Here is a 27804-nt window from a genome sequence, read left to right as displayed (position 1 = left end):
TTACTTTGATCCTCAACTCTAAATAATTCCTACCGCATCAATGACTTCACTACCCTCGAACTATGGCGACCGCCCGATCGCTGTACTCGGCGGTGGCGTACTTGGACGTCGCATTGGTGAGCTTTAAATCACCATTTCTAGTATTCGTGATTTTCGATGATCAGCTAACAAGCAGAATAGCCTGTACATGGGCATCCGGCGGCTACAATGTCCAAGTCCGCGAACCTGACTCCAAGCAACACCAGCCCTGCCTAGACTACGTCAAGCAAAATGTAGACACATACCCAGCATCAGGTCGTAAGCGCCCAGGAACCGTCAAAGTCTTTACCGATCTCGAGACCGCCGTCGCAAACGCCTGGCTTGTTATCGAAGCCGTCCCCGAACGGATCCAGATCAAGACAGACACCTTTGCGGACCTAGAAGCCCACGCGCCCGCGGACGCCATCCTCGCCAGTAATTCATCGTCGTACAGATCCTCAGAAATGATCGGTAAAGTGAGGGATGAGACCAAGACGCGCATCATGAACACGCATTACTACATGCCTCCACACAACATGGTTGTCGAGCTGATGACGGACGGCTTCACGAACCCTGAGATCTTTCCGTTCATGACGGAGAGACAGAAGGAGGTTGGAACGAGGCCGTTTACTGCGCGCAAGGAATCGACTGGATTTGTTTTCAACCGATTGTGGGCTGCGATCAAGAGAGAGACGCTATCGATTCTCGCTGAGGGCGTGTCGAGTCCTGAGGAGATTGATACTCTTTTCTACGAGCTCAGCAAGCACGGCAAGGGGCCTTGCACGATGATGGACGGTAAGTGCATCATCCATCAACAACTCTCACGCAGACCAAGTGGCTAATGAAACAACAGAGGTCGGTCTCGATACCGTCGCGTTCATTGAAGACCACTACGTCAAGGAGCGCGGCCTGTCTCCCGAAAACACTGTCGACTTCCTGCAACGCGAGTACATTTCCAAGGGCCGTCTCGGCAATAAGTCAACGAAAGGCGGACTGTACCCCCACCTCCCCAAGATCGTCGCTCTAGATCTCGGCTTAGCGAACGAGAACGATGCCTCAACCTCCGGACAGGTTCTCCAGCTCTCATCGGAAGGCAAGCTAGAGCGCGTCCTCGTCGACCGGCAACACGTTCCCGACGGCATCGACATTGACGCCAACGACACCCAACGCATGATTTGGACATGCATGGGTACACCGGGCAAGCAAGACGGCGCCGTCCTCTCTTCAAACCTCGACGGCACCGACGTCAAGTCCCTCTTCGAGCCTGGCACTATCAACACCCCCAAACAACTTGTCATCGAACCCGTCTCCAAGAAAATTTACTTTTGCGACCGTGAAGGCATGAAAGTCTACCGTGCCAATCTCGACGGAAGCGACCTCGAGACCCTAATCATCGGTGGCACCGACGCCTTGGATCTGAAGACGTGGTGCGTCGGCATTTCCGTCGCGCCAAAGCTGGGCAAGTTCTACTGGACGCAAAAGGGCGCACCCAAGTCCGGGCAGGGCCGCATCTTTTGCGCGAACATCGAAATGCCGGCGGGCAAGACGGCTGAGACGAGAGAGGATATTGAGTGTTTCCTCGGTGACTTGCCGGAGCCGATTGATTTGGAGGTTGACGAGGAGACGCATACCATCTTCTGGACTGATCGGGGAGAGATCCCCAAGGGCAACACGCTCAATCGGGCTAACATTGACCCTATGACGGGTTTGCTGTTGTTATCTGAGGGATCCAAGAAGTATGAGATTTTGGTGAGACACCTCAATGAGGCGATTGGTGTTAAGTTAGACCAAGAGAATGGTCACGTCTACTTCAGCGATCTTGGCGGCAGCATTTACCGCTGCAAGATGGATGGGTCGGAGAAGAAGAAGATCTTCTCTGATGATAACCGCACTATTTCTGGCATTGCGGTTCTCCGGACTTAGATCTTCAAGGCTGAAAAGGATAGATATTAGACGGTTTAGACGGCGTTTGGGTGTCATAGGAGTTGTTGTGGAGAAAATTGTGTATAGAAGGTGCAGATCGATATCCCGGCATAGGTGGTGGTCTCGTCAATTGAATGAATCAATGCAACCTCGGCCTTTAAAATTTCCTATCCAATCCTCTAATCTTGTTGAAATTTCGTGGTGAATGAAGAGAAACGAGCGTTGTAGCATCCAGTCAAGTGTTTTCCTGCTTTCGGTTGCTTCCATGTTATCAGAAGGCTTCATGCGGCGACTCTTCACCCTTCGCCCGTATGCCTGGCCCGGGTAGTCACTGGCTCTTTTGAACTCGAAGACTACTCCTTTTTACTAGGGAACTTCCAAAGATTGCAAACACCCCTTGGTGGCATCTGCAGCAAAACAGCATGAGGCCAGCCTCTTGCCCGCATCGTCACATCCTTCATATTCTATCCTCCCACGATCCATCGGCGGTACTCTCATAGTCCCACTGTCTCCTGCAGAAGATCACACTCATGCCACACATATTCCAGCACAGCTCCGGATTAAATCGTTATGTCAAGAAACACATATGGCGGCGATCCTGAGACGTATCCCTCGGCGGGCTCAAGGTGGGACTCGCTGGCCTCATAGTGTGCTGGGCGAGTTTAGGACGAGCTCTGCAGCGAAATCAACTACGGTGGTGCCTCTCGTAGACCCGCCACAGGTTTCAGTTGTCCTCCTTTGTATGGTGGATGTACAGAACGTGCTTCACTAGATCCGCTGAGGTGTCGTTCTTGCCGAGGCAGAAGGATGCCACAAAGTCGGGCGCGATGTGCTCTCAGTCGCCTTCTGGTGTGTACTGGATGATTCCAGGGGGCATGTAGGGCTGCGTCAAGAGCTGGTTGTAACTGTGAGCCCCGAGACGAGTTTGTCTTAAGAGTACAACGGCTCCGTCATGTCGCGGGCCAAGTGCGAAGGGCAGGAAAGACGGTGTCCACGCAACAAGATCAACCAGCACGGCTACTCTCCAATAGGGGGTGGGCTCAAGCCTAATCTGGTTCCTCAGGGAAAGTGTAGGAATATTGGGCAGAAAAGGTGGATCTAGAAGGCGGTATGGACCCACACAAAAGGCCCTCCACCAACGTACACCCAACAGAGGATTCGTGGGCTCTGCTCACCAACTTTTTTCTTCCACATCCCCATTACGCAGTCAATTTACGATTAATAAGTTTTATACCTGTCGGAAGGCCTTACCCTTCTGACGTGTATACCAACAGAAACAATTGCGTCTAGGAAATAAGTATTCAAGTCCGTGATTCTGTGAACATTTGAGAGTGTCATAGTGAAAAATGAAGAAGAAAAGGAAATAGTACATGAGAATATTGAAGCCGTGAGATAAAGAGTCCTGGCAAATGAATCCAGGAGTAACTCTTAGGTAATACTTGACAAGTGGGTACGTGCTTTCGAGTTGAGGCTTAATACTTTTCTCAGTACATAGGGTTAGAACGCTTTGATGATACCAATCATCACCGTACTCGTGTAGTTTGAACTTGACAACGAGTGCATCTACTATAGGCACAACTCGGGCACCTATCAATACGGGTGGTAATTCCTGAGTCGCCACAGAAGCACTGTTAGAAGCCAAAGTTAGACAAACATTGACAGAGTCTCCTCATGGCTATCGGTTCCAGAGTAAACTTACACATGTCCAAACCTGGACATACTTTTTCGATCTTGGCCCCCCTCTTGAGGTACGCGATGGTACAACAAAAATGTCGAAAGAGACGCGGTGGAAGTGTCGAGGAGCATCTTTGCTGCCGTCCTCGCTTGAGTTCGATGATCCAGACAGTACTGGTGCATCCTGTTTTGCTCGTGAATGTTTCACCCACATGCCACAGCCGGTGGTCGCGCTATTCTAGCTTAGCCTTTGGTCATTGAGTTGCTGTGCGGACAGGGGCAGCTACCACATGACGTTGCCATTGCTGTCGAGCCTTACCGACATAGTTGCCTCACAACCCGGACAGGTATAGCCCTCAGTCACTCTGCTTCTGCCTTCCTCGGTGACACTCTGGAACTTCATCGCCATATTTATTTTCTTACCAGGCCTCATTACCTGGGCCCAGGGTAGGGACATGATCTCTACTCCGCTGAGGTCATCTTCCAATACATACTCGCCACGAATGACTTTCTGGTGGCCTAACTGATGCTCAAATCGATTTTGAATCATCGACCGTAGATGCTTCTCGGGTCAGTATTGAACCACTTAATTCATGTGGATAAAGGAACTTACCTCCCAGGAGAACAGCCAGTCCATTGGCAGTGCTGATATAGTGCCAAATGAATCTTCGAAGAGGAGAGGAGCCTGAGACGCTGGGCCGGGGCCTCTGAAACATGTTTGAGAGGTTGCATTCTCACGCTCCTCTACGAGAAGCCTGAAGGTTGTTTCAAACATGGTTGATAGCGCCCGGATACTTGAGGTGTTGTTTCTTAGTTCCTCTGCCAAATTTTGATCTTTCGTTGCTCTCCATTGCAAGTGATCGCTCGTAGTAGTTAGTGTAGTTATCAGGACTTTGACACTAGCATGCTGCTCTGAAAGTTGCATACTTTGCAGCTCGATGTCTTTGGATATATCCTCCACTGTTGAAAGCACTTCCTGATATCGCTTCTCTAATGTGAGATTATCGACACGAGCTGCTTTGCTACAAATTTCCATGAATGGCAAGTAAGCAAATCTCTGGTGACTAGAATTAGGGAAGATCAAGACATAGTAGAGACCATACTAATTGTGAATGGCCAATAGAAGAGATAGTCTCTGAGTGGCCTGTGATAACTTTTCTCGTAGTTTTCGGAGTCGCTCCTTTTCTCTGAAAGCGTATTCCACCTTTTTACCGATGGCTGTTGTGTTCAGGCGCTGCTCTTGGCCACCAAGTGACGGTCCATATTTCGATTGGAAATAGTGAAGAGCTTCTTGTAAGTCAGACGTGCAATCTTGGGAGACCGATTCGATCAGAGAATTAATCCCCGATAACCATTCGGAGTGTTCTCGTTCTTGGTATGTTGCAACAACCTAGGTACGTGGGCAAACGTCTTACATTAGTACAAGTTTTGACATTTTCAAAGGCCCACTGTGTTTATTCATTGATTCGCCGACTTACATGGTGCAAGATTTGTACAAATCGGTCGAGGTCGTGACGTAGGTCTTTGTATTCGCGCACACTGCCGCGTGCGTCACTCAAAGCCTTGCTGACAGCGATACCAATCTGGCAAAGTTGTAAAATGTCCCCCAAACTCCCAAACGTAAAAACGTAAAGCCAGCTGACATCTTGGGAGTAGCAAAGCTTCAATCAACTATCGAATAGCTGGCAACCCAAATCTTGCGGCGGAAAGGCACCGTCAATACAAGCTGATCAAGAAAATCAGGCTCCGGACGATACGGGTTGGGCATGTTGCTGATTTTAAACGAACTGTGGCAAGCAAACTGCCCATTTGTCCGCCATGTTTTGGGCGGGCCGCGACATCTGATGCAACCGTGATTGGTAGAGATTGACTTGTCCGGCATGTCATGACTGCGCCACTAGGCAATGCCGTGCTGTTGACATGGCCTCATTTATTGGCCGGCTTTTTTTTTTTCTCTCTTTTCAAGAAACGGTGCCTAATGATGCACTTTGTCCCTCGACTTGGGTACGGACGCACATCTGATAGTCGCCCGTACGACTGTTAGCCTCACGAAGTGGGAGGATGTCTCGAAGGTCAGAAGAGTACTGATACGTTTGACTACTGACAGTCTCGATATTGAACATTGAATTTTCTCAAATAAGTAGGTCATGCTATTGCTATATCTATCTACAATCCAAGCAAAGTTTTCAGGTCAACAACGCTAATGCTAACTTGATTTGTGCTGCTAGGAGGCAGTCTTCCACCACCAATGATAGCCAACTTGCTACCATCATCAAGCACCGCAAGAGCACGAGAGTAAGCGTTAGGCTGGGGAACAGCATACTCAACCCAAGCGCTAGCATCACCCAGAGCCCGGTTGACAAAGATGTTGGACTGGCTGCCGCCGCTAAGCACGATGGTACCATTGACGCCGCCGACGGGAGACCAGACGACGTAAGGTGAGCTGACGGGGCGGGTGCCAGAGGTGGAAATGAGCGAAATGCTGGGGGCGGCGAGGATGTTGAGCGGGTCGGCGGTTAGGCGGTAGTGAACGCGGCAGCCGTCGGTGCCGCAGACCTCGTAAGCGAAGATAAATTCGTCGTTGGGCAGTTTGGCGATGACAGGCATGCCGGGGCGGGCCTCGTAGGCGTTATCGTCATGGACGTCGTCGACGATAGCGCTCCAGGTCTTGAGGTCGGTGGTGGTCTGGTGGGACAGCTTCTGGCCGTACTTTGTGTCGCGCTGGTCGGCGTAGTAGATGATGAGCTCGTCGTTGTGGAGCCTACGTAGGGAATAATTGGTCAGCATAGATCATAGGAATGAAGATTGAGTGAAGCTAGAGTAGAACTTACAAGAAGTGAGGCTCCCAGACGGGGGTCAAGCCGTTGTTGGGCAGGGCCTCGCCTCCGCTGGCGACGCTGCTTAGGAACTCCCAGTTGGCACCGCCATCAGTGCTGACGTAGACATCAATCTTGGTCAAGCTCAGATCGGTCGGGATGCTGTTACCAGCGAGCAAGATGGTGCCGGCTGGATAGCCTGCGAAAGCCTCCGGAAGCTCGTAGAGGAAGGGCTGGTAGCGCAGACCCCAGCCGTTGACGGTGTCCTCAACACGGCCGATCTCAGCCCATGTAGCTCCGCCATCTTGTGAGCGGTAGACGGGAAAGTAGACGATGGGAGGCTCAGGAGAGTAGTTCTCCCAGGTTGCAATCAAGTCGCCCGAGTCCAGCTGGATGGTGCGGGCGTACAGAACGCGCGGGTCAACCCAGCCGGCATTAGACGGCGGGGAGAAGATGACATTGTTCGAGATCGTTCCGCTGGCTTGACGGGCCTCGACTGGGGTTGGAACGGGGCTCGCGACAGCCTGGTAGGAGAGCAGACTGGCAATGCCAGCAACGGCGGCTCCGAGGAACTTCATGATGTGATTTTTCGAACACTAATCCCGTAAAAAGTTGAGGAGATGATGAGGCCGACGGCGAGAGAGTCAGGTGCCTTGAAGGAAGACAAGAGCCGGCATTGCTCGAGCAGCGGGGTACGTTATATACGCCGCCGCCATTGAGCTTCAAGAGAGGGAATACGATGTCAACGCCAAGAGAATGTGAACAAGATCATCATCAATAGCTTCGCGCGCTCGGAAGAAAGCTTTCCTTGATTTCGTGACTCGTAAACGAGTGGTGAGAATCCACCCCCAAGACGGTAGAGTGGCTACGTTGGGGTTAGCTAACAGCACATGCAGGTCCGACACCGTGATCATTGGCGCGTATGGTGTGTGTTGTTTTCGCAGACAGCAATGTGACCTCATAGAAAGGCCGTCACATCGGTCGAAAGCTCGCCGAGGGCAGTGTTACATTCCCCGCGTCTTAGTTCATTGCCGTTGAGATCTGGGGTTTTGTGTGGGGATGTCCCAGCCATGTTTATGGATGATTGCCGAAGCTTAAAGACGCGCGCCAATAAGGTTGGCTCTTCAAGTCGGATCCGGCCGGGGATCAGCAAAAACTGAAGACTTCACGTGCGACTGACAGCTTGAGTTCCTGGACTACAACTTCCAAAAGCTTCTGCAAAGTAAAGTGGTAACATTATTTGTTTGGCCATGTCTCTTTGAGCCAAATTGGCAAATCAGACCCGCAAATGGCGTAACCTCACGGTGCCGCCCTTGGGATCATGCGATGCCCGTCACACCACTGATGAAGGTAGGTTCGGACCGGAGTGACAAGACTCTCGAACCGAGGTTTTAAAAGAGTACAGCGCAGTTGGGTTTGGACAGGCTCCTCTTCGCCAGGCACCGAACATCGTCAACGAATCGATTGTGAATATCCCTGTGGCAATCGCGTGACACTATATGTACCCCAATTGAAGATGTTCAGATCTAACAGCGCGTTACAGATCGTCCACGCTTACCCGATCGAATAATCAATGTGACTAGACTTTGTTGCGCTCGAAAGTGTTGTCTTGGTCCGATCTGCAATTTCACAAATGCCCCTGGTGATTCTCACTGGCACTGACAATTTGGGACGTGGCTAGCTCAACTTGCGATTCCTGTCTCGCTAATCAGAACTGTCAAGATTCTTCCCAGCAGCTAGGGAGACGTCTCTCTCGTATTTTAACGTCAATGGCGCGGAAGCACCAACTCAGTGCAAAGATGAACCTTGATTTCAATAGCTCCATGTAGCCAAACTACTTCATGAGACAAGTTAGGATGCCGAAATTCAGTTCATCGTTCCTAAGTATCGATCGTTCAACATTGTGCATATCTCAACATAGATCCCGTCTAATAACAACTATGACTCCCATATTGTCGGTCCTTGCAGTAAGACAGAGACGCGAAATCCTGCCTGAATATGAGCACGGTTTCTTCCCACATCAAGACAAAGACACTTCAAGGACAATACTATTATATGAATTCAAGGTTCAGTTACCATGCTTTCAAAATAGATATTTGCTACTCTCTAGCACAACGGTTCAGATTGACATAGAGTACAAGAGCTTGGTTGCGAAAACCCCCTTCCATTGATCTTTCCATGTCTGCACGGCCCATACTGAAGTTTTATCTGGTCGCTCTTATCCCATCAACTGCGGAATGACGATAGTAATTGCGTACATACTTTCATGAGGGGTAATAGCTAATTATACGTTAATCTGACCCTTCCCTCCTTCTTCCTTTTGATCAGATACTTCGTACAAGAGCGAAGTTTTAGAAAACTGGAGAACGTATGCTTTGTCGCCGTTCCGCAGTTGATAGGATAGGCCCAAAATCATGGACAGAAATGTTACACTGATAACCCTTTCGAATAGCACCCATCGTTGGTCGGCGTTAAATTGGGAACATCAGGCCACCGTATATTATCTCACTATAGCTAGTTATAGGTAGCCAATGGAAGAAGACCCTGAGAACAGACGAAACCCCAAGGTAGATGGTTCACTCATTTCACGTAGGTACTTATCATAGAGTCAGTTGATCCACGGAACCAATGCCTCTTTATACGACGCATATACAGAGGGTTTTTGGACTGGAACACTCATGGGACATAGTCCGCACCGAGTGCTTGGTACCCTTTTCTCACAGGCCAAGCATGATGGCTCTTCCACTCCTCCAGCACGCCAATCAACACCGCTCTCTCCCACTGATCATTGAAATAGTCCCCGTATAACATGATCCCTATCCCTGCAGTCGTCAAGTTTGGCGGTGCTCTTAGATGATGCATAGCTAGGCCACACAGCTCTAGTGTCATTTCTCGGACCTGATGTTCCGCTTCTCGATGTGCTCGCCTGTTTGAGCCTTGTCCGCTGGAAACCCAGTTTTGTCAGCGTGTTGCTCGAAAATCAGGAAGAACCTACGACAGCGGAGTGCAGCCATCGACATTGGGAGATAGGGGAGCGTCTGCATACTGTAGACTAGGATCCTCAGCTAGGAGAATCATCCTCGCCAAGATGAAATGCTGTAACGCAGTGACTTCTACATCAGAACCGTACCAGACCAAGGGAAATATCTCGCCTTGAGACCTATCCGCTGGCCTCTGTATTATGGGTATAAATTGCCGCGTGCATTCGGCCGCGAGGATACCTTGTTCGATCCGCAATCTCTCTGGATAACATACGTCAGTCATCGTAATCGAGTAAACTTCGGCCCTCAGATATGCTAGAATCTCGCACAGAAGCAAGAAGACCTACCCCATTCCTCTTCCATCCTGTCTCCCATCTTCCACTTAGCCACTTCGGACATGAACCAAATAAGCCGATTCGCAAATGATACCTTGTGTCCCTGATCCGGCCTTGCCGTGATTTGCGGCGACCGCTCCAGTGTCAGGGCAAAGTAAATCTCCTGTCTCACCGCCACCCAGTACACGGCGTTCAAGAGCCCAGACCATCGAGAGGGCGGCGCTGCCCTCAAGATTGCCTTTGTGATGTCAAGAAAGTTGACGTTGCTATTCAGATTACCATGAACCGTTCCATTCCCGTCCCCATTCGCGTTCCCAAAATCTGACCCCGGCACGCTCTGGGAATCCTCAGGGTCCATCTCCTCAAACTGGCGAAGAATGAGCGCCGCAGCGGCCAGGTTCTCGCGGTACTCCTCGTCCTGAGTGCTTGAGACTTCGTGTAGCGCGGGTATGCAGCGAAGCATATACTCGAAAGCGCTCTGCGGTGTAAGATCGGGGAGGAGCTGGCGTTGGTAGACAATGACGCCTCCGCCTCCTGGCTCCGACCAGAACTTGGGATGTCGGCATAGATGGCGCGCCGCGACGGCGGAGATGGCGTCACGGAGGGGCTGGCACGAGCGTGCACGTCTTGCTACGACGAGCTGGAAATGCCTCTCTTCGTCGCAGAGGTCGAACTACACGAGAGAAAGGGTTAATGATTGTACTTTTCTGTGTAATTCTTGCAACTGTGTGCACGTAACCCATTGAGATAGCTCTTCCACGAAATACCGTAATAGGCATGCTTCTTGGATGCCTTCGGATGGTTGAGCATCCGGTATGCTCCCGACTAGATTATGATCTTGGTTCGTGGCGTGATAACTACCGGCGGAAGGAGAGAAGTGGTCAACGCTTTGAGGCACAGCATGAGGACTGTGCATCGATGCCTCATCTTCTCTCAGACGCACTCTCCCAGTTGACAAGGCTGTATTTGACCAGGGAGAAGCTCCTGATGCTCCTGACCCAGCTGGTGAGGCAGAAAAGAAATGGTCACCATCTTGCAGCGCAGGCTCGGTTCTTCGACGTTTGGTAGGTGTCGGTATTGGCGGTTGGATATCTTCGACTCCTCCATCGGGGTTCACGAGGGCCGGGGCCTCGGAGAGAGGGCGGCCGGTCTCGTGTAAGACGTTGCGTACAGCGACACCGGTATCCGGCAATGATTGTGCATGACTGGAGGGCGTATCATTGCTGATTTCCTTCTCCTCAGTCGTAGCAGGAGTGCTGTTTGGTGCTCGACTGTCGAATCGGACTTAAGCACCAGTCAGAATGTTTCGAGGTTGAAGGCATCACCCCCAGGGCAATTTTGCACTAGGCTAAGACTCACAAGCTCGAGGTCGGCTGTTCACCCAGCGCTGCTCCCGGGAGAAGGCTCCATCATAATTGGCAGTAGAACCCTGGCGGAAGGATGGCCGTCGTTCAGGACGAAAGCACTCGACGTTGCGCTTCTCGCATCTGCTACAACGGGGTTGTTGATCATCACCTGTGTCCGTCGAACAGTTGTCAGATACGCAGAAAGACTTCAGATGAGTTGCCGAAGGTCGTGAGCTGTGACAATTTATGACTGAGAATCATAGTCCCAGGCTCAATGCCGGAAACACAACTTCAGATAACAAAAACCAACGCAACTTACACTTCTCATGTCGCTCTGATGTACCCCAGGTAAGTTGACGTCAGACCAGTGGGACCCCTGAAAAGACCACGAGGACAGGGAGGCACGCGCATGCGCGCGCCCGGGCACATACCTTTGCATCTTGCGCATGGCTTCGTGGCGCTTGGCATCTCCCGTGGGGATGAGCGCGGGGCACTGCTGACGCAGATTGACCACGGCTACAGCTTGCTGGTCCAAGTTTGATCTGACAAAGTGACCTCCTTCTCGTCGCCGGCCGGTGGGATGGGGATATTATGTCGTTTCCCTCTTCGAACTCGGAAGGGCAAGTCTCGCCTGGCTCGTGGTCCGTGATTCAGGAGCTACGGGGAGTTGAGAACGTCGGCGGCGGCTGGGATAGGCGGACGAAGAGGAGGAGGATGGAAGAAAGAAGCGGAGCATCGGCGACGCTTGCTAGAAGAAGTAATCTCAGATCTGTGGAGAAACTTGGAAGAGTCTTGGCTTCGCCGATGCATCCGTCCGGTCCCGTGAAACGCAGCCGGCGCAAACAGACACCTCAAGCCCAAAAGATGAACGTGCATTAAGCGCCTTCGGTCTTCGGAGAGTACAAAAACCAAACCAAAAAAAACATGCGGTGTAACTCTTCACAGAAAATAGGACCAGCCGGTCTTATGTGTCTAGTCTACCCCGCACCCCCAAGCCCTCCTCCCCCACAAACTTGCCGCCAACTCTGGGGAGGCGATCTAAATCTGGGGACGAGAATCACGAATTACCGCTTATGGTAAGAGGTGCCGATAGAGATGCCGAGTTTCGAAGGTTTTGGAGGACTCTACGAGGCTCTTGCCCGCCGGCGTTGGGATGGCATTCGGTTTCTTTGGGACGGGTCGTTCAGGGCGTGTTCAATTGGCTTGCTGGAGACTTTCCTGAAGTAACCAGGAAGAGCAAGGGCCGCCGATGTTAAAAGAGACCGTATTTCACCCAGAGCTCCTCGAAGTTGAAGCTGTGCAGTATCGCCGTGGTCTCTTTACCTTTATTCACACGTGTACCTTGACGGATTGCAAGAATTGAAACCCAATTGACTCTATCCGACTCAAAAATCACATCAATCCTCAAAACTTTTACAAAACAACCCCCAAATCAGAACAAAATGGTCGGAGAAAAGCTCAACGTTGCCGTCGCCGGACTCGGCCGCATGGGTACGTCTCGCCCCTCATTCCACCGAGGGGTAGCTTGCTAGCTTCCTTGGTGAAGACTCGAGCTCTTCTACTGAGCTCGAGCGACTCCAACATGGACTGACCACATTGGGACCAAACAGGCCTGCGACACGCCAGACACTTTGCGACCCTGACGCCAAAGGCTGACCTCATCGCCGTCAGCTCGCCGGTCCAGGCCGAGCTCGATGCCGCCGTCGCAGAGTTTGGTCCCCTGCGGACATACCTCGACTATGATGAGATGTTGCGCAAGGAGTCGACGCTGCAGGCCGTGATTGTCGCCAGCGCTACCACAGTACACGCCGAGCAAGCCATTAAGGCTATCGAGAAGGGCCTCCACGTCCTATGCGAGAAGCCTCTTAGCACAAGCGTCGATATCGTACGTTCACACTTCACACTATAGCTCTCATCTTTCTGCGCTGCCTGTTCGCGATACACAAAAGCCATGAATTAATTTGGGTCTCCCACATAGTCACAATCCGTCGTTACAGCCTATGACAAGTCCCTCATCAAGAACCCCAGCCAAAAGGTCATCTGCGGTTTCTCACGCCGATTCGACACATCCTACCGAGACGCCTTCACACGAGTGGCCCGCGGCGACATCGGTGCGCCCTCCGTCTTCCGATCGCAAACCTGCGATAAGCTCGACCCCTCCGGTTTCTTCGTCGACTACGCCGAGTTCAGCGGTGGCATCTTTGTCGACTGCTCTATCCATGACATTGACCTGGCGCTTTGGTTCTTTGGCGAAGACAGCATTGTGAAGAGTGTGTCTGCCATTGGTATCACAGCCGTGCAGGAGGGTCTGAGGAAGCACAACGACAGAGACAACGCTGTCGCCGTTGTCGAGTTCTACGTAAGTTCTTCCAGTAATCCTAAACGTTACGGTAGATAGAAGTTAACCGCATGCGATTATAGGGTGGAAAGATTGCACAGCTCTTCTGTTCACGCATGATGGCCGCCGGTCAAGAGGACACGACCGAAATCTTTGGCACAAGCGGCAAGGTCGCCGTCAACACGCAGCCGCAGCTGAACCTCGTCAACCTCTACGAGCCCACGGGTATTCGTCGTGAGATCCCTCCCGACTACTACGGCCGCTTCCGCGAGGCCTTCATCACCGAGGCCAACGAGTTCACCGCTTGCTGTTTGAACAACACCGAGCCGCCCATGAAGCTGGTCGGCGCCGTCAATGCAGTCAAGATCGGCTGCGCGCTGCAAGAGAGTTTGATCACCGGCAAGAAGATTGATTTTGACGAGTCTGGCAAGCGCATTGAGAATGCTAGGTTGTAGAGACTGATGGAGAGAAAAGCAGGATAGACATGCGCGTCTTTTGTAGTAGATGGGAACGTAGACGCGTTGATGTTTGGTGATGACATTAGAGCTACTTCACCTTGATGAATTGACGATGTTTCAAAAGCTTGCAAATCCATAGTCGCGTGGGGTTCATGTGCCCAACTTAGACAAGTTTGATAGTGGAAACAACGTGGTTTCTCGTCATTGTCTCGCCCTTGTCGTGGTATCGGACGGGTTCCGTGGTCACGGGGCCGGTGGGCTGGTAGATGACTTGGGTTCGGTCTATTTCTTTAATCTTCGCGCCTGTTCTAATCGTAGTGCTGCAATTCGCAATCAAATGCGCCCTGGTCAATTGATGACGTAGTTTCAGATTCCCCTGTCGATAGGCAAACAATTGACGAGGACTTCGGTTGTACACGGCACAGCTGACCAAATGATGAGTCTTCGAAACCCCGGTCGACCCCATCAGAGCCCCCGTCTACCAGAAGTAACTCGAACAAATCATCTACTCATGTTTTCATGTCGTTGGTATCCCAAGCCGCGAGCAGCTAATCGGAAATTACCTATTCGGGAGGGAGCGGGATCGGAGGAGGGATTGTCCTTGGCATCCACGTGCCTAGAATTCCCTGATGTGTCGTTGGTGGTGTCTCCTGCATTCCGCATTGGAGAGAAACCCGCGGGATTCGCCAACAGCCTCAACAGGGCAACTAGCTCCTGACAAAACTCGCGTTTGGTTGATCTTTGTCGGAAGTTGACCAAGTTGACTCGTGGAAACTCCCCAACACATTCAAAGCCATAGAGATGCTGGGGGATGAACCCTTCCTTAAGAGTTCTCGTCGATATGCATTTTGTCGGAAATCGAAACCCGCGGGTTGTGCAGTCTGTAGTGGTGATCACCCTCTCCAAAGGCCTAAAGCAGAACGATGAATCCCGAGGATGTGACCAGGGGGGCAAGAGGCTCCGGAATCTCTAGGCCGGCGCGGGACTGCATCCCGACTGACCCCGGCCCTGGCAAATACACATTTGGCAATATGGGGCCCATGTCGTCATAGCAGGTCAGTTAAGGCCAACCAAAGGCTTCAATCCAGTTTCCTCCAGAGTGACAACGAGTCCTCAAGATTGGCGGCCTTGGTTGGTGCTCGGCGGACCATCATTGATCCCCCTTGGCAGGTCTCATCAACTCAGCGCCCGACTCCCCGAGTCCAGCCAACCAAGTACCCCTGTCCAGGCTCCTTTCGTGTCTCAGAAAGTCAGTTTAGCGCACTACCGTAGAAACTCGAGCAACTCGAACTTGCGCTAGCCCGTGCCAGCCCTGCTAGCGGCCCACACTAAGCCCTTTCGAGGGATCAGTTTTATCCGATTATATAATCGACTAAACCGTATACGGAAGGCGGTAAGTGATTATTTTCCATTTTTTACTCCTACCCAACTGCCCACTTCCACCGATTACATCACCGATTTGACCACCAATTATACTGTCAATTATACCTCCAATTACACCTCCACCACGGGCCTCGTCGACGTGCCCACGATGCCCTCACGACGGGCCCTTGCCGAGAAGGATTCGAATACGGCAAAAGTGCCAATTACACCTCCAGCAGCTAAGCGCCGCGGGCCTGCTCCTACCCCCATCAAAGACCGGAAATATACACCGCGAAGTGGCCCAATCAAGCGCCGCCAGCACCACTATACCCACGATACCAAAGTCAACGTCCTGATGTTTTTAGAGCATCACCACGTGAGGAAGCTCGACGAAGAGTCGATTTGCCCCCCGAGGCTGCGCCAGGGCGAGACCGAGCTCCCAGGGATATACAGACGTCCCACATACCAGGAAGCCGCAGATTGGTTCAAAGTCCCTCGAAGCACGGTTATCTCCTGGTATCAGAACCGCGAGTCAATCGTCAATCGGTCCTCCAACTACGCCTACCACCCTCAGTGGCCAGAGCTCGAGACAGCGCTATACGGCGCCTTCCGCCAGCGACGAAGTGAGGGAAAGCTCGTTAGTACCAGTTGGTTCAAAAGGACCGCTAAGCGGATTTTCGCCCAGCAGAACCCGAACAGCAAACATCTTTTTATTTTTTCCCCCGGTTGGTTTCGTGGCTTCCAGAATCGTATGAGAATTACCCGACGTCGACTTACCAAACAGGCAACGAAGTTACCCACTGAGTACTTCAAAGTTGTCAACAGCTTTCTTTCCTTTATCCGACGAGTTAATCAAATGGCCCTGGCTAAGGTGAAGCGGTCTAACGTCGGAGATTTACTCGGAAGTCCAGCCCGTCGATTTCCTAACTCGCGAATTCTCAACCTCGACGAGACCCCAGTTCCTTTCGAATACCTAGACGGTTACACATACGACGACGTCGGGGCCAAAACCGTGGCTGGCAAGAGCGACCGCAGCGGTTGGGGCAAGCGGCAGGCCACATTAATACTCTACATCTTCGCCGACGGCATACAACGAATTAAACCGAAAATAATATTCCACGGCAAGCCCGCAGAGGAAGGGGGTCAATTATGGAAAAAAGAGGGCCTATTATACGCAGAAGGAGTGACAGTTGAGTTCAACAAGACTGCCTACAACAATGAGTACTTGTTCAAAAGATGGATTGAAGAGGAATTGGTAGCGCTGACTAAGGGAGACGAGTACCTATTGGTAATGGATGTCGCTTCCTTCCATAAGACAGATTCCATCCTTGCGCTATTACGTCAGCACCACATCACACCCTGCCTCATACCGCCAGGGACCACTTCCCTCCTCCAACCTCTCGATACCGCAGTCAATAAGCCCTTCAAGCAGTGGCTTTCAGAAGCAACCGACGCTTACGTACTCGACGAGGAAGAAAAAGCGCTGAATAAGCAGGAGGAGCTCAAGTGGGAGACGGGTATGAAGAGAAGAATGGTCACCAAAACAGTCGAGACGGCAGCCGCTAAATTGGCCCACGAGAAGGGCTCAATGGTCAGCCAGGCCTTCCTGCAGTGCGGAATATCTATTCGGCCCGATGGCAGCCAGGTCGACGAGATCCGGATCAAAGACGTGCCCGCCGAGGCCATCGATTACACTGGGTGGGAGCTCTTCGACGTAGAAGCCCACATTGAGCAGGAGACGCTGCAAGAGGAGATTCCAGACTTCGCTGTTCTGAACGACGGGTTAGAGTACATTTTCACAGCAGAGGAAGTCCGTGATGGCATCAATGGGCAGTTCGTCGACCCGACAGTCCAACCGCCGTATGAATAGGGGCCCGTTGGAGGCAGTGGGCCAGGGGACAGTCAGGGGCTCGGTTGCTTACGTACGACTGCTTCCAATTGACACTTTTGCCCTTTTTGCCAATTCGACGAGAAAAGCTCAAAACCGACGAGAAAGCCAAAATAATTATTGAATTATATCAATTGTGGGTCCGGCCTCGACGGCGAGCTCTCATTGGTCAGATCGATCGAAATGTTAACCTACGCCAAAAATAGGTGGCGGCCGCATTTAACCACTTTAGGCAGTATTACGATTCTGCCAGAGCGCTAGCAGGGCTGGCACGGGCTAGCGCAAGTTCGAGTTGCTCGAGTTTCTACGGTATACTAAGAATGGACATTAGCGTCGCGGGGCGGCTGAGGGGGCAAGCAGGCAAAGCCTCATCGCCGACGGGTTCCTGAAAAGGAAAACCGTCGGCCAGAAGACCGCTGTCATGACGCCCAGCCGCAGGCAGTCCAAGCCCAGATTCCAGCCAATGAGATATTCCCTGTCTTTGATGTTGGTTCTGACTCTCCGTCCACTGTTTGCCCTCTTTGCTCACCACGTTCAGACCGAAGCCTCGAGTACGTGCGAGTCACCCACACCACCCACCGTTAACCCTCCTCTCCATGCGCTTCGCCGAAAAAGGCTTCGAAGGTGTACATGGAGCAGACTCCACCTTTCCCCGTGGGGGAGAGATGCAACCTGAGGGCCGTGTGTTCCACTCTGCCGGTGGAGAGCGTTAATGCTGCCCGCGGCCTTTCGTCGCCGGGAAATTGACAGTCAGTCCTGGCACGAACCCTCGACGCCCTCAGTCACTCGCTGGCCATTGCAGACGCCCCTAGTCTGTAAACGGATGGGGTTCCCCAGAAATCCAGTTCTTGTCTTGTCCTGGTCTACTCTTGCGCTACCCGTTGGTACTAAGTAGTAGTCAACCTAGTTATCAACACCAAGCCCCCAGAAACTTATTTAGTATATAAGAGCCTCTTCGTCTCAGCTGACTTCTGATCTTCATCCCATTCGAACCCCATCATCCATTCTCAGATACTACCCTCCGCGGCTGCGATTGCCCCCCCATCCACGTGGTCCCATCCTCATCCCTTTTCAGAGCACACAACAACACGTATCAGATCGCAATCATGGCGAACAGCTCAGATTCCTTGAAAAAGGCCAAAAGCCTCGACGACGGCCACGGCGAACACGTCGAGGACTTCATCGACAATGTCGAAATCAACCTCAACCCCGCCGAGGACGTGTCCTACGGCCGCAGTGGCTTCCGCGGCCTTGCCGATTCGCCGTACGTTGGCGGCGCCGCCCTCCTGGCTTCGCTCGGCGGTTTCTCCTTTGGCTACGACCAGGGCGTTATCTCCATCATCAACGTCATGAAACAGTTCCACGACGTCTTCCCTGAAGCCGCGACCCCCTTTGGCAAGGGCTTCATGACGGGTATGCTCGAATTTGGCGCATTTCTCGGATGTTTGTTCATGCCTACGCTGGCCGACAAGATTTTCCGTAAGAGGGCGCTCGCGGCCGTCGTGGTCATCTTTAATATCGGTGCGATCATGCAGACTGCGGCGCCGAGTTATGGCGTTTTGGTTGCTGGCCGAACTATCGGTGGTATTGGTGTTGGTACACTTGCAATGGTGAGTTGATCTCTTTTCTCCACTGTATCTCATCCTGTGATGAGATCGAACAATGGCTGACGAGTCTCACCGACAGGGTTCTCCGATTTACATTTCCGAAATTGCACCACCTAACCTTCGAGGCACCCTTCTCGTCCTCGAATCTGTCTCCATCGTCCTCGGGGTTGTTGTCTCCTTCTTCATCACCTACGGAACCCGCCACATGACCGGTCAGATCGCCTTCCGTCTCCCTCTCGGTCTCCAGATGGTCTGCGCTACCGGCCTCGGCATTGGCATCCTCTTCTACCCCTATTCTCCTCGCTGGCTCGCCCTCGTCAACCGGCCCCAGGAAGCTCTCGACTCCCTCGTCCGCCTCCGCCGACTGCCTGCCGATGACCACCGCGTTCAGGCTGAGCACCGTGGCATCATCAGTGAGGTCGAGGTGCAAAAGATCATGCAGGAAAAGCACCACCCCGGAAAGCGTGGCTTGAGGCTCGAACTTGCTGGTTGGCTGGACCTTTTCTCCCCCCGTCTCTGGCGTCGTACGGCGGTCGCGATGGGCGTTGCTGTATTCCAACAGCTAAGTGGAATAAACGCATTCATATACTACGCCCCGACATTATTCCAGTCCCTCGGACAGTCGGAGGAGATGGCCCTGGTCATGTCCGGTGTATTCAACGTTCTCCAGCTCGTCGCCGTGTGCGTATGCTTCTTCGTCATCGACAAAGTGGGACGTCGGCCACTCGCCATCCTCGGTGGTCTGGGCGGCGGCACCTCATGGGGCATCATGGCAATCCTCACAGGTGTATATTCCAAGAATTGGGGCGCCAATCCCGCTGCGGGCTGGGGCGCTGTCGCCATGGCCTTCATCTTCGTTCTCCTCTACGGAGTCTCCTACTCCCCTCTTGGCTGGGCCCTTCCCGCGGAAGTTTACCCCAACTCGCACCGCTCCAAGGGCGTGGCCCTGGCTACCGCGACCGTATGGCTCTTCAACTTTATCGTCGGTGTCGCGACACCGCCCATGATGGACAAGCTCGGGTTCGGAACCTACGTCTTTTTCGGAACCTGGTGTTTCATTGCCTCCGTCTGGGCCTTCTTCCTCGTCCCAGAGACAAAGGGAAAGACGCTGGAGCAGATGGACGAGGTCTTCAAGGATACGTCTGCGCAGGAGGAGAAGGAGATCATCAGGCAGCAAATTCTCTCCCAGCGTGGACTGCAACCGCAGGGCGGTGCTGGTATGGAGGGGAACAAGTACTCTGTTTGAGTCAAGCATAGCGGATTCATTGATGGGAGGCGTTTTTCAAGGCATTTACTTTAGGCAGGCTTTTGGTTTGATCGTGTTTGTACAGTTATGGGTACGATTACGGGCTATGGGATATGAATATCAAGATACCATTTCAAACTTACATTCATGCTTCTCTGAAGTGACTTTCACGGTCCATCAACGCCTCTGACTAGTTACCGAATGCACAGGCGTCGGCAGATAGATGTTTGTGGCACTGACGTAGCGTTATTGAGAGGCTAGCAGATAGGCTAGCTGCGGCAACACCGAGTCACTTGGTCTTTGTATGGTTTCGCAGTAATAGAGGGATTACTGATCGAACCTGGCATGTGTCTACACCTTAGGAACTAATTGAATGACTCGAGTCGAGGCATTATCAGGAAGACCTCCTTTCAGCCGTAGTAATTCGAAGGAACAAGCCAAGAACCAAGACCAGAAACAGCACGGCGTTCCAACTCGACAGATATCCGACAGTGCAAAGTCTGGAGACGCCGCTTACATTTCATCCATCGTCATTGGGTACTTCTTGAAACGCTACGCTTTGTGACCAGCATTCGCCTTCTTGAGTGGTCAATGATACAATTACCTATTTCGGTAGGCGTCGGCGATGACTTTTGACTGATCGACATCCGGCCCGTTCTTTTCCCCTCATCACCCCAATCTCCTCCACACATCCATCATGCATTCCCGTACGCGGGGGAAGTGGCGGCAGCACCGAGTAATGGCCGCCGAGTGAACTCCAACCACTTACACGCGGACAGACAGACCTTACTGGCACTTGGAGAGCGAATGGCTCTCCTGATTCCCCAGCTAACCCGCAGACTTATCCCACCGGCCTTCCTCAGATGGCATAGCAGGTGGTCCCTGAGTGCGGGGGAGGTCCTGAGGGGAGGTTTGGCCCTCGCACATTATGCACCACCGAGAGCTGTGTTCGCGTTTGGTTCTCTTCTTTGGCCAGGAGCGGTAGTATCTACGCGAAGCCCGTCCCTTTGATACGTTGCAGAGGCATCTCGAAGTGTTTCCTGGCGGGTTCTCGACGGAATTCATATTCCTCTTGCCATGAGCAGTACTTCGCAATGGGTCCATAGAGGATAAATAGAAGGGCATCCGTCGAGATGAGGCCCAGAGGCTTGACTGCACCATCAAAAAGTCGGCTCACCAGACCTTCGCCCTTTAAACACCGGAAATTTGACGCATTCGGAACATATCAGTGGCTATGGAACCTCTCAGAATCGCAGTAGCAGGACTAGGACGAATGGTCAGAACTTCTTAGCCATCACGGGATCACGAAAGAAGAAGCCCCGGCTGACAAAAGATATAGGGTCGTCGTCATGTTCAGAACCTCATCTATCGCGTTCCGAGGGCCTCAGTGGTGGCGGTCTGCAGTACCGAAGCCCATGAATTGGAGTGGGCTCGTTCCTTTGAGGAGTACAAGGAGTTCAACGTCACAGTATACGGCTCGTACGAGGAGATGCTCTCTCACCCGGGGCTTCAAGCTGTGTGGATCTCCACCAGCACCGATGTCCACGCAAGCCAAACATTAGCAGCTATCAAGAAGGGTCTCCACGTTTTGTGCGAGAAGCCGTTGAGTACGAAGATGGATGAGGTACGGCCATAGTCGATTCAAGGCGGTCTGCCAGATACAAATTCCTAGGCTTCGAGCTAACTTCTCCTCGCCATTTTAGATCGCAGCATGCGTCGACGCCGCAAAATCCCGTCCAGACCTCAAAGTGATGGCCGGCTTCTCTCGCCGCTTCGACGCCTCCTACCGGGACGCCGCTACCAAAATCTTCGACAACAAAGCCATCGGCAACCCCTTCATAGTCCGGTCCAATACATGCGACCTCCTTGACAACACCGGCTTCTTCGTACGCTACGCCCCGCGTAACGGCGGCATCTTTGTCGACTGCGCCATCCACGACATTGACCTCTCGCTCTGGTACCTCTCGGACCCGGTCCCGAAATCCTGCTGGGCGACGGGTACGCTGCAGCACCACCCGGAGCTCGCGCAGATGAACGACGTCGACAACGGCGTCGGCGTCGTCGAGTTCTGGGGCGGCAAGATTGCCTACTTTTACTGCTCCCGCACGCAGGCCCACGGTCACGATGTCTGCACCGAGGTCACGGGCACCGAGGGAAAGGTCTCGGTGAATGTCGCGCCGAGAGCCAATAATGTCGTTATCGCGGATAAGCTTGGTATCCGGAACGAGGTGCAGCCCGAGTACTGGCAGCGATTTGAGGACGCGTTTGCGCTGGAGGCCAACGAGTTCACCGATTCGGTTCTCAGGGACAAGCCTGTTCCGCTGCCTCTTGAGAAAGGCGTCAAGGTCATGGAGATCGGTCGAGCTTTGCAGGATGCTCTTCTCACGGGAGAGGTTCAGAGGTTTAACGAGAAGGGAGAACGTATTTAGAATATTGAAGGGTATCTACGTGATCAGAATGACTCAATGACAGTACATGATCCAATTGAACAGACAACTTAAACTCTAGTGCACTGACTTCGACTCACAAAAATAACTCGGAAGCAGGCGCACTCGAAAAGTAAATTCAGTGATGATCGTAGCGATGAATCCAACGCTTGCCAGACACTTTGGCAGATCAGTCGTGCGGGGGATACGTCGCGTTCTGCAACGCAAAAACGGTACGCATTTTCCTGCCTCGGTTACGATCCGGCTCGCCGGTCCCATACTCCACTTTGTCGGGGGTCCGTGGTTGTGGGGCCGGGATGATGTGGTCCACCTTTCCGGTCGGCAATGCCCGGAATGCCTGGATCAGGATCGTCCCCCTAATAACAAGCTGTTTCTTGGGAACGGAGCAACTCGACAATAATTTCAAAGATGACGGCTACCATTCATCAATATTACTATGGTCTGTTTCTGGAAACTTGCATGTCTAGACGATTCAGAAACTCTTCTCGAGGAGCATCTTGCCGTCTCCTGTAGTAGGATGGCCTGCAGACGGCATCGCCCGATGAGTATAGTTCTTCTCGTCTACAAGATCATGGTGCGTCAGCAGCAACTCTTCCTTACATTGAACCGAATCCCATGTCAGCATTTGACACACTCTTTGATCAGATTGGGGTTTGCCGAGAACATATTTTTGATGGTGTTGGCCGCAAGGAGCAACAGGTTCCGGCTCCTCACATGTACGAGCTGCACTGATCCTCCCTCATAAATACTTCAATATTCTAACCATACTTGCGTCATTTGCGTGGTTATATTGAATATAGTTGCCTGTATGTCTCTACAACAGTGAGACGTCTTCCGAAATAAAACACCCAGTTAGTGGATGAAATCATCCCCAGGATCACCGACTATAAATCCCAATCTCCCCGCTAGCATCTGGTTGTTGTGCTACTGGACCACCAAGATTTCACTATCAACAACATCAACCAGAAATCATGCGTCCTCTATCAATCCTCGCACTCACCCTCGCAAGCATAGTCGCTGCTCAAAAAGTAGGCAACCTAGTCCCAGAGGAACACCCTAAACTCTCCTGGCAAAACTGCAGCAAATCCCCCAACGGAACCAACTCCTGCTCCACCATCGACGCGGAAGTCGTCCTCGACGCAGAATGGCGCTGGGTCCGCAACGAAAACAGCATCAGCAACTGCTACACCGGCAACCAATGGGACCTCGCGCAGTGCAACACAACCGCTTCCTGCACATCAACCTGCGCTCTCGAGGGGGCAGACGCGCAGAGCTACAAAGATGGGTACGGTATCACCACCACCGGTGGGAACACCCTGTCGCAGAAATTCGTGACATTGAATGCCTTTTCTTCAAATGTCAACTCGCGCGTCTTTCTGTTGGACCCGGGTGGGGTGGATCGGTATCAGACTTTTATGCTGATGGAGAACGAACTCGCTTTTGATGTTGAGCTATCGTCTGTTGAGTGTGCTATTAACAGTGCGTTGTACTTTGTGGCTATGGAAGACGATGGTGGTATGGCTAGGTACCCTACCAACGAGGCTGGGGCGAGGTATGGGACTGGGTATTGTGATGCGAGTTGCCCTAGGAGTAATCGGTTTGTCGGGGGAAAGGTGAGTCTCTACGTCACCAGGTGTACTTGACATTTTCTGTCATTCTGTGTGTTCTCCACTGATTGAACTCGCTGGTGTAGGCAAACATCGAGGACTGGGTACCTTCAGACACTGATCAGGTCCGCGGGACGGGGAAGTACGGCGCTTGCTGTGCCGAATTCGACGTCTGGTAAGAATCTTGGCGCACTCTTATCTGCCGAGAGGACTGATAGCATGCTGCGGAACTTTCAGGAACTCCAATGCTCACTCATACTCCATGATCTCGAAACCCTGCGTTGATACAGGATATCAGGTCTGCCAGGCTGCGGACTGTGATGTCGCCAACACGGGGGGTTCTGGTCAAGTTATATGTGACAGATTCGGATGCGATTACAATCCATACAGACTTGGCGACAAGGAGTTCTACGGCAAGGGAAAGGCGGTGGATACGAGTACAAAATTCACGTTAGGACCCGGGCGATAACTCCGAGTTTCCATCTTTTTCTAGTCACCACATTAGATCTTTGAGCGGTTGCTAACACGAATTACTTGAATAGTGTAGTCACTCAATTCGCCGAGGACGGTGTCAAGCAATTCTTCTTTCAAGATGGGAAGAAAATCGAAACACCCGCGGCATATTACCCCGGGTTCCCAGACACCAGCGGACTGAGTCCCGGCTACTGCGAAGCTCTGCCTACAAACTTTCAAGACCCCGAGTATTTTGCCAAAGTCGGCGGTTACGCGCGTCAAAATGAGGCCCTTCAACGCCCCATGGTCCTGACAATGTCCATCTCGAATGATGTAAGTCTTTAAATCACCAGTCACAAGCGTAGCCCTTCCGCAAAACTAGGCTAACTTTCTCGCATAGCACTGGGCTAACAATTTATGGCTTGATTCTACGTTCCCGTCGGACCGTTCGGGTCTTCCGGGAGCGGAGCGAGGACCCTGTCCTTCAAGCGGTAATGGTCCCGAACCTCAAGAGGTTGAGCGATATTATCCCAATGCGTAAGTCTATTGAGATACAGGACCTGATACTGTGATGGTGGCTGACGCCCCGACAGCAAAGTTGCGTGGTCCAACATTCGATTTGGACCTATTGGGACCACGATGTAATTTGGGATCGAGAAGAGGTCAGACTGCTTTTGATTTTGACACTACCGTAGGTGGATATTTGCCCATAGATACACTCTGCACTTCTCCTTCCAGATGTAAATATTGCGTTGAGGTACTAGGATATCGATACTATATCTCCATAATACGCTCTCGATTATTTCTCGGCGTAGGTATCTTGTCTGAATAGATCTCATCGAACATACAAGTAATATACCATGTACCTCCAAGTCAAGGGCATCATTGACACAGCCGCAACTCCTTCCCATCAACCCAATTCCCATGCAGCCCAGCTCTCAACCTCATAGGCACCTTCACCACCGCCGCAGGCTCTGTGAACTTCTTGGTATCAATAACATGTAATTCACTGGACATGGTCGCATAGTTATTCACAAGCCCAATCAAAAACCCATCACCCTCCACCGCATCTTCCCCCCTTGGCACAAACACAGGCTCCTGAACCATATGCCGTGATCCAGGATAATACACCTCCAACTGCCCAGTCTCATGATCAAGATGTCCCAGCGAGTTATATAACGGGTGCCCGCCACCAAGCACGGGCATGATGGCCGCAAAATCAGTCCCCAGCGACGGGTCCATCATGTCGAAGAAGCTGTGCCGATGCGGCTTGGAGAGCACGCGTTCGTCGATGCGGGGAAACTCCATGTCGTGGCGGAGGATGGGCGTCGGCGCGGGGAGGTCGAGGGCCGAGTCCGATGTGGCGCGCGGGTCGAATTCGAAGCGGACGTACTCGGCGCGGATGTCGTGCGGGTCCGGGGCGTTGCCTTCGGCGTCGGGCCACCAGAAAAAGACGTTCTTGTCTGTTAGGGGCAAGTCGAATACGATGTTGCCTGAGGGGGTTTCGTAGGCGTTTGTGGTGTGGCCCGGGAAGGCGTTTGGAGCGCGGAACCACTTTCGAGGGGAGAAGGCATGGTCAGTTTTATACTCGGAACATTGCAAGGAGAATGGTGTGCTTTACCTTCACGTCGGTTCCTTTGGCACCGCGTCTTGGTAGGACACCCAGATAAAAAGGCACGTTGGGATCCCACTGCCAGTGCTCCCCTCCCGCTTTCAGCCGATCAATGTCGCATATCTGTGGAATCATAGGAAACAACACCTAAGTAAGGTCAGCAAACAAGCAGACATGAAGTCTCCTACTTTTCCCGCAACACATACCCAGTTATCCGTCACAGCACAATCATGAATCATGCCAACAACAGGCGCCACAAGCCACACAGTCTCGAGAAACTTGCCGTCGGGGGCGATGCTGAAATAGCAAACATCAGGCGTCCCGTCACCCTTGGCCTCGTAGCCAAAACACACGAGCTCGCCCGTGGCAGGGTCTAGCTTAGGGTGCGCGGTGAAGGTGCAGCTCGGTAGCTGACCATCAAAGTCGCATAGCCCCTTGGTCTCGAGCGTGATCGGGTCCATGAGATACGGCGGCGCATCTTCTTTAATGGCGAGGAGGGACTTATTGAAGTAGAAGATGTTGGTGTTGGCGGTGGTGCGGACTTTGAATTCGACTGCATCTGTGTACTTGTTTCGGTATGCGCCTAGTGGGTTGTGATGAAATATCATGTCAGTTTTGGGGAAATTCTAGCTTCTGGTCAAGGAGAAGTAAGAGTTAAGGACGACCAACCTGCTAGAGCTCGATTTGCTTCTCGTTCTCGAACAAACTTCTCTGTCCGCACGTATTTCTGCTGAAAGTCGACGTTGCCACTATGAAAGCGGAACGCAGAAATATTGCCGTCGCCGTTAAACCACTATTTTCAGATTAGATAATTTTCCGGGAGTTTAAAACAAACAAAGATGCTCCTCGGGATTGCAGAAAGTGGTCTTTAGGAACAAACGAGTCATGGGAACGCAATTACATACAGGATCGTTTTCGATAAACGGCGGGAACTGCGGATCCGGCATCACTCGGAAAAATGCGCCGTCCAGCTCGGCGGGTACGGTGCCGACGACTTCCAGATTCCGGACCTCGCCCTCGAAGCGGCACGGCTTCATAAAGGCCGAGAACTGGGGTCGATCCGGGAAGGATTTGGCGGGTGGGTCTGCGAGCGAGGCGCGGAAATGGCCCGCCATTGTGCGATCTGAGCTGACGGGTGTTGGTGGTGGTGGTGGTCGTCGTCGTGGTGGTGGTGGCGCGTGCAGGATGGGTGAACAAGACTACCTTCTTTATAAACTGTCAAGTTGGGCTGCTATTGGGATACCGGGATCCCAAGAGACCAAAACCTATTTTGCCACGATGCGGAGAGACGATATTTAAACCTTTTTTCTCTTTCATCATTTGAGACGATGACCACGAGGGATTGGTATCATGTTCAAACTACCCGCAAGCGGATGGCTAATGTCCCCGCCATTTGCGAGCCGGGAGCCCCACTTACCCCGGGCTGCACCCCGACGACAAATATCTTTCCTCCCGTAATGCTTCCCGCCGGCATAGAAGAACGATCGTGGATTATTGATCATTGGGAAACAAGAATGGCGCCAAATTGTCGATTGAGATGTTGAGAATGGATCCTCTTTGGCTAATGCGGGCTTGGCTATGCTAATTACAACGGCTGCTATTGGTCGACTCGCCCAGTCGTCCTATCTCCCCGGACAGCCAGCTCAAAGTCCGCGGCTGGACAGAGTTTGTAAGCGGAGACGGCGTATCAAAC

At 52.3% G+C, this 27804-nt stretch overlaps 9 protein-coding genes across 9 annotated transcripts; 5 read left to right on the top strand and 4 right to left on the bottom strand.

Moving 5' to 3' along the window:
• Nucleotides 1-40: 40 nt before the first annotated feature.
• BDP55DRAFT_696245 (3-hydroxyacyl-CoA dehydrogenase) lies at nt 41-1941 on the top strand (the record flags this gene model as incomplete). The annotated part of the gene is made up of 3 exons (XM_060577560.1): nt 41-116; nt 142-813; nt 872-1941. 3 exons carry the CDS (start codon nt 41-43, stop codon nt 1939-1941), a joined length of 1818 nt encoding a protein of 605 aa, XP_060426349.1.
• A 1218-nt stretch (nt 1942-3159) lies between these two features.
• Nucleotides 3160-5383, bottom strand: BDP55DRAFT_718243 (uncharacterized protein; the record flags this gene model as incomplete). The annotated part of the gene is made up of 8 exons (XM_060578398.1): nt 3160-3256; nt 3312-3569; nt 3641-3848; nt 3903-4177; nt 4229-4637; nt 4719-5005; nt 5094-5198; nt 5330-5383. 7 exons carry the CDS (start codon nt 5381-5383, stop codon nt 3465-3467), a joined length of 1443 nt encoding a protein of 480 aa, XP_060426348.1. The 3' UTR covers nt 3160-3256; nt 3312-3464.
• Nucleotides 5384-5781: 398 nt separating this feature from the next.
• BDP55DRAFT_731577 (family 93 glycoside hydrolase) lies at nt 5782-7009 on the bottom strand (the record flags this gene model as incomplete). The annotated part of the gene is made up of 2 exons (XM_060579830.1): nt 5782-6376; nt 6447-7009. 2 exons carry the CDS (start codon nt 7007-7009, stop codon nt 5782-5784), a joined length of 1158 nt encoding a protein of 385 aa, XP_060426347.1.
• A 1948-nt stretch (nt 7010-8957) lies between these two features.
• Nucleotides 8958-11981, bottom strand: BDP55DRAFT_673624 (uncharacterized protein). Its single transcript, XM_060575606.1, has 7 exons — nt 11525-11981; nt 11413-11427; nt 11107-11262; nt 10487-11031; nt 9760-10420; nt 9478-9673; nt 8958-9375 (listed from the first exon to the last, which is right to left on the bottom strand). The coding sequence occupies exons 1-7, from the start codon at nt 11559-11561 to the stop codon at nt 9108-9110; spliced, it is 1878 nt and encodes a 625-aa protein (XP_060426346.1). The 5' UTR covers nt 11562-11981; the 3' UTR covers nt 8958-9107.
• A 554-nt stretch (nt 11982-12535) lies between these two features.
• BDP55DRAFT_558622 (putative oxidoreductase) lies at nt 12536-13886 on the top strand (the record flags this gene model as incomplete). The annotated part of the gene is made up of 4 exons (XM_060569821.1): nt 12536-12584; nt 12704-12978; nt 13072-13452; nt 13515-13886. 4 exons carry the CDS (start codon nt 12536-12538, stop codon nt 13884-13886), a joined length of 1077 nt encoding a protein of 358 aa, XP_060426345.1.
• Nucleotides 13887-18245: 4359 nt separating this feature from the next.
• Nucleotides 18246-19992, top strand: BDP55DRAFT_635080 (hexose carrier protein; the record flags this gene model as incomplete). The annotated part of the gene is made up of 2 exons (XM_060572740.1): nt 18246-18749; nt 18826-19992. The coding sequence occupies 2 exons, from the start codon at nt 18246-18248 to the stop codon at nt 19990-19992; spliced, it is 1671 nt and encodes a 556-aa protein (XP_060426344.1).
• Nucleotides 19993-21226: 1234 nt separating this feature from the next.
• Nucleotides 21227-22421, top strand: BDP55DRAFT_558740 (uncharacterized protein; the record flags this gene model as incomplete). Its single annotated transcript, XM_060569834.1, has 3 exons — nt 21227-21268; nt 21332-21616; nt 21696-22421. The coding sequence occupies 3 exons, from the start codon at nt 21227-21229 to the stop codon at nt 22419-22421; spliced, it is 1053 nt and encodes a 350-aa protein (XP_060426343.1).
• Nucleotides 22422-23410: 989 nt separating this feature from the next.
• Nucleotides 23411-25144, top strand: BDP55DRAFT_558720 (glycoside hydrolase; the record flags this gene model as incomplete). The annotated part of the gene is made up of 6 exons (XM_060569832.1): nt 23411-24052; nt 24133-24221; nt 24284-24496; nt 24589-24832; nt 24900-25036; nt 25093-25144. The coding sequence occupies 6 exons, from the start codon at nt 23411-23413 to the stop codon at nt 25142-25144; spliced, it is 1377 nt and encodes a 458-aa protein (XP_060426342.1).
• A 237-nt stretch (nt 25145-25381) lies between these two features.
• Nucleotides 25382-27226, bottom strand: BDP55DRAFT_558576 (carotenoid oxygenase; the record flags this gene model as incomplete). The annotated part of the gene is made up of 5 exons (XM_060569817.1): nt 25382-26053; nt 26121-26258; nt 26318-26694; nt 26781-26904; nt 27017-27226. The coding sequence occupies 5 exons, from the start codon at nt 27224-27226 to the stop codon at nt 25382-25384; spliced, it is 1521 nt and encodes a 506-aa protein (XP_060426341.1).
• Between the last annotated feature and the right edge of the window lie 578 nt (nt 27227-27804).

The sequence above is a fragment of the Colletotrichum godetiae genome, assembly GCF_030913485.1.
Source record: "Colletotrichum godetiae strain CBS 193.32 chromosome Unknown BDP55scaffold_39, whole genome shotgun sequence".
In the NCBI taxonomy this organism is placed as follows: Eukaryota; Fungi; Ascomycota; class Sordariomycetes; order Glomerellales; family Glomerellaceae; genus Colletotrichum; species Colletotrichum godetiae.
This window is presented reverse-complemented; position numbering and strand designations above follow the sequence as displayed.

Excerpts from the sequence above, each read along its gene's own strand:
- BDP55DRAFT_673624 (XM_060575606.1), bottom strand. The coding sequence starts at position 11,561 with ATGCCAAGCGCCACGAAGCCATGCGCAAGATGCAAAG. Across the intron at positions 11,032-11,106 it reads GAACAGCCGACCTCGAGCTT|TCCGATTCGACAGTCGAGCA; the intron begins GTGAGTCTTAGC and ends CTGGTGCTTAAG. Across the intron at positions 9,376-9,477 it reads GCTGAGGATCCTAGTCTACA|CGGACAAGGCTCAAACAGGC; the intron begins GTATGCAGACGC and ends CTGGGTTTCCAG.